At 57.1% G+C, this 4,025-nt stretch overlaps 1 protein-coding gene across 1 annotated transcript; it reads right to left on the reverse strand.

Moving 5' to 3' along the window:
- Window positions 1–1,020: 1,020 nt before the first annotated feature.
- On the reverse strand, window positions 1,021–3,782 carry EPOP (elongin BC and polycomb repressive complex 2 associated protein). The gene has a single exon (XM_072646244.1). It carries the CDS (start codon window positions 3,292–3,294, stop codon window positions 2,062–2,064), a length of 1,233 nt encoding a protein of 410 aa, XP_072502345.1. The 5' UTR covers window positions 3,295–3,782; the 3' UTR covers window positions 1,021–2,061.
- Between the last annotated feature and the right edge of the window lie 243 nt (window positions 3,783–4,025).

Raw genomic sequence — 4,025 nt, forward strand, 5'->3', positions numbered from 1 at the left:
TAGGAGGAGGTCACTAGGGTTCATAGGGCCAGATGTTGAAGGGAGAACTATGCCTAGCCACTACTCACCCCCAACAACAAAAAAGAAACAGAGGAAAAGAGAGCTACAGATTTTTTTTAAAACAAGAAATCCTTTGTGGCCCAAGATAGTTTTCCAAGAGTCCCTTCTCTGTCCCACTCATAAGTAAGTGGAGATGGGGAACCCTTCCCCAAGTTTCTTCTGCTAGAAAAATGGGTGAAGGCACTTTCAACTACAACCTGCCCCATCACTGCCAAAGAACCCAACCTGCAATTTCTTTTTTGAAAAAAAAAAAAAAAAGACTGGTGCCCCTAATTCACTCTTTGGAGAAGGAGCAAGGTGAATCAGTGAATTCAGTCCAACACTGAGGACCCAGAATTTTGGATTTGTGGAGTTAGACCTTACCCACTGCCACACTAAAATGCCAACCAGAGCCAAGGTGGAGGCAATCCCCTCTCACTGGCTCAGTAGGTTCTTCTTTGCCTCGAAGACCCTATTTTCTTCTTCCCATCCTCTAGTTGGTAGAATTCAGGGGGATAAGTGGTCCCCATGTAGATGGGGGGGGGTAACCGAACAGATCTGGCTTATCTCTCCACTTTCCCTTTTCTGTGTAAATAGAGCCTCTGACCCCAAACCTAATCCCTGAGCTCCTCCCTCCTCTGATCCATCAAGAGATCTCTGACAACCAGCTAAATACCCCCCAAGTGCCCTTTTCTGACTACTCGGCTAAGGGAGCAGGCAGAGGAGTCTTTTCTGTTTGCTTTAACGAGATCTCCCTTCACCCTCCAACCTTCACTATTCCAAGCATTTGGAAACAATCAACCACTTATTCCCAATTTGCCTAGCAAAGGTCTCTCCCATTTTCTCCCTCAAGAGCTGCTTGGTTCTGTATGTCACCACCACCACCACCGCTCCCACCCCCATCCCCAACTCCAGGCTGGGCCTGACCCACCCAGCTCCAAGTAGAGAAACCTGTGCATAGGAAGCTCGAAAGGCAACTCGTTTGGTCTAGATTTTATTGATTTCTTCATCCATCCATTGCTTTCCCTGAGACAACCTCTCACCCCCTCCTCAAAGTCAGCAGATTGGGGAGGGAGGGGGCTTCTTCCCCCTCCCCTTCAGAAGTAGAGCCTAGCCCCCGCCCAGTTTGTTTTTCCAATCTTTTCCAATTCCCTTTGACACCCCCCCCCCCCATTGCCACATACACTCCAGGATTGGAGGGGGAAGGGAGAGGGAGACCTAGCTTCCCAAGCAACCTCCCCCCTTCCCTACTTTGAGAAATCCCCCAAAGGAAAAGGAAAACAGTGATGATGGGGAAAAACAAAAAACAGATGTAGGAGGAGGCAGGGAATGGTTGCTGGAAAGAAAGAGGGTCTCTCTGGTTGGGGTCACCAGTATTGTTAAGCTGAAGGTTAGGGGAGGAGATGAAGAGGTGTAGGCCTCCCAATTCCCCAAACCGGCTGTTACAGAGTTTTGCTACTTTTGTCCAATGGGGGTTGGAGGAAGAGAAAAAACCTGGGAAGGAGAGGGAGGGGAAAGGATGCGGGCAGTTAAAGTGCCAGGAGTCCCCGAATTGGAGGAGGGTAGGCAGGGGATCGATCCCCCTTCCGTCACCTCTAACAACAGATTGCTTCTCCGACCCCCGCCCCATTCTGTTCTCTCACTGGAACAGAAGTGTTTTCTTCATTCCCGGGGTCTTTTCTTTAAACAACGCCGAGCTGGTTTCCCGAGGCGGTCCCCCGCACCCCATCCCCTTAAAAACCAGAAAGAAGAGCCCAAAGCTGGAGCTACACTCTGCGTGCCAGTTCGGGCTTATTTTCCTCTCCCCTGACAATGAGGTGTCGCTGGGGTGGGGTAGGAGAGATAGCTGGCTGGGTACTTCACCTTGACTCCACCAGGCTCCCTGCCACCCTTGGAGATACCCAGCGAAGAGTAGGAGTTTGGAGGAGCATGTTATGTAGGGTTCTCTGCTCATCTCTCCAAATGGACAGACCCCTGCAACTTCCCCGCTTTAAGAAAAGAATGTGGGGAACTCCTCCCCATTCAGAGCCTGTCCAGTTTGCGCCCCCAGAATTTAAGACTGGGAGGTTCGGGGATAGCGGGTCCTCCGAGCTGCCATCTCCACAGCGGGTGGGCCGGGGGCGGTCGGGAGGAGCCACAAAGCCTTAGTGAGGATGCGGGCCTCAGGTCCCCGTCTTCCCCCACCACCAGAGCTGGAGGACAGGGGAAGCTGGCTAGGAGGTTGAAGGAGCTTTTGGTCGGGAGCGACGCTGGGGGACGGCGAACCTGGGCGCAGCGCTGGGGAGCTACGGGCCGCCGGCGTTTCTTTACCGGTCTCCCAGACTGGGCTTTCGTTGGGGACGAGACTGGACGGTCAGATACTCTTCGCAAACTCGGCCCGTCCAGCACGAAGCCTTTCGCGTAACACCAGAGTTTCGACTGGCGAATTAAGCGATCGAAATGTTCCCTCCGGGGATCATCCGAGGGGGCTGGAGCTCCACTGGCCAAAGCAGTCTCGGGGCTAGGGTCTGAGGTCTCAGAGGGCACAGAGGGTGAAATGTCCTCGGGGGAGGCAGCTTTGACCTCGTCTCTCTGGCTAAGAGGCAACTGCTGGGACTCTACTCTCGGGGCTCCCAGCTCCCGCTGGGCAATCTGGGGGTCCGAAGGCATCAGGGGAGGAGGCAGCAACTGGGGACTGGACGCCGGGGGCAGAATGGCGGTGGTGATGGACGAGGTACTGATCTGTGGGACTAAGCTAGGGGTGGATTGGGCAGGAAAAGACGGGGAATCCCGAAGTGAGGGAAGAGCTGGGCAGGCTAGAGCGGCCCTGCGAAAGCAAATACTCGGCTGTCCACGATCTTCCTCCTCTTCGCTGCTGCAACTCTGCACTCGGGCTCCCAAGTCCTCGCCGTCTGAGAAGTCGCCGGCTCTGGTCGAATCCGAATCGCTAGAATAGCCCGCAGACGTGCCGGGCTTAGCCGGCAACCACTTTAGGCTTTCCCGGGCCCGGCTGGCCCCGCAAAGAGGGCCCATGAGAACTGACGCCCGCGGCCCCAGCTCCCCCAAACAACTGTCCCCGGCCACTCCCTCCAGCCCGCGGACGAGGCCCAGTTGGGGGGCCCGCAGCTTGGCAAGGGCGCAGAAGGCAAGGGCGCGCAGGCAAAGAGGAGAGAATTCTTGGGGACCCCGGCGTGGTTTCCGGGGTGTAGGGGAGCACGGAGATACCCGGGGGGCGGCCTGGACGGCTGGCCGGGACGCAGGGCATAGGGTCTCCATGAGGAGGCCTGGAGGGTCACCCACAGGGAGGATCCTCTTCTCACTGGCCTGGTACCCACGCTTCCCCAAGGCCCCGCAGAAAAGGAGAACATTGCCCCCCTTCGACGGGAGGTCTCTTCTTTGGGGCGTCCCCCGCCGGCTCCCCAGCAATCTCCGAGACTCGTTTTCTTGCCCTTTCTTTCGTCTGCTCACGCGTTCAGCCCCGCCACCGGACTCCTGGGTCCTCTGCTAGTCCTGGCGTAGACAGTCACCCGGTCAGGGGAGCGGGGCATGATGCAACGCCCCGGAAGGGGGAAGAAGGAAACCTTCCTCTGGCCGCCTTCACCCCAGCCCAGACTGGAGCCCCCCTGGAGAAGCCAAGAGCTCAGAGGCTGGGGAAACAAAGCGGCTGGGGAGTAAGGCGGGGAAGTTCCCAGGCTTCCCCGCACCCCCAGTCCTCGGCTCCCGGTGGCGGCACCTTCTGTTAGGGCTCCTTTCTTCCCGGCCAGCTCCGGAGGACCGCGTTATAGAGAACTGCCCCCTGGCTCCCCCAATACCAGAGCTGGGGCTCCGAGCCGGGAGCTGATTGGGTGGTCTGGACGCGTGACGTCAGCTCAGTCCCTTTACCCCCGCCCCTTTCACCACCCACCCCTTCCCCATTTCACAGATAGACCTACACACACGTGGAAACCTCCTCACAGTGCCCGGGGGTGGGGGGGGCGGGGTAGAGAAGAGAAGGGGGGAAAATGTGT

This window comes from Notamacropus eugenii, chromosome 2, assembly GCF_028372415.1.
Source record: "Notamacropus eugenii isolate mMacEug1 chromosome 2, mMacEug1.pri_v2, whole genome shotgun sequence".
Classification (NCBI taxonomy): Eukaryota; Metazoa; Chordata; class Mammalia; order Diprotodontia; family Macropodidae; genus Notamacropus; species Notamacropus eugenii.

What these genes read in the sequence shown, in the direction of transcription:
- EPOP (XM_072646244.1), bottom strand. Translation starts at nt 3,294, where the DNA reads ATGGAGACCCTATGCCCTGCGTCCCGGCCAGCCGTCCAGGCCGCCCCC.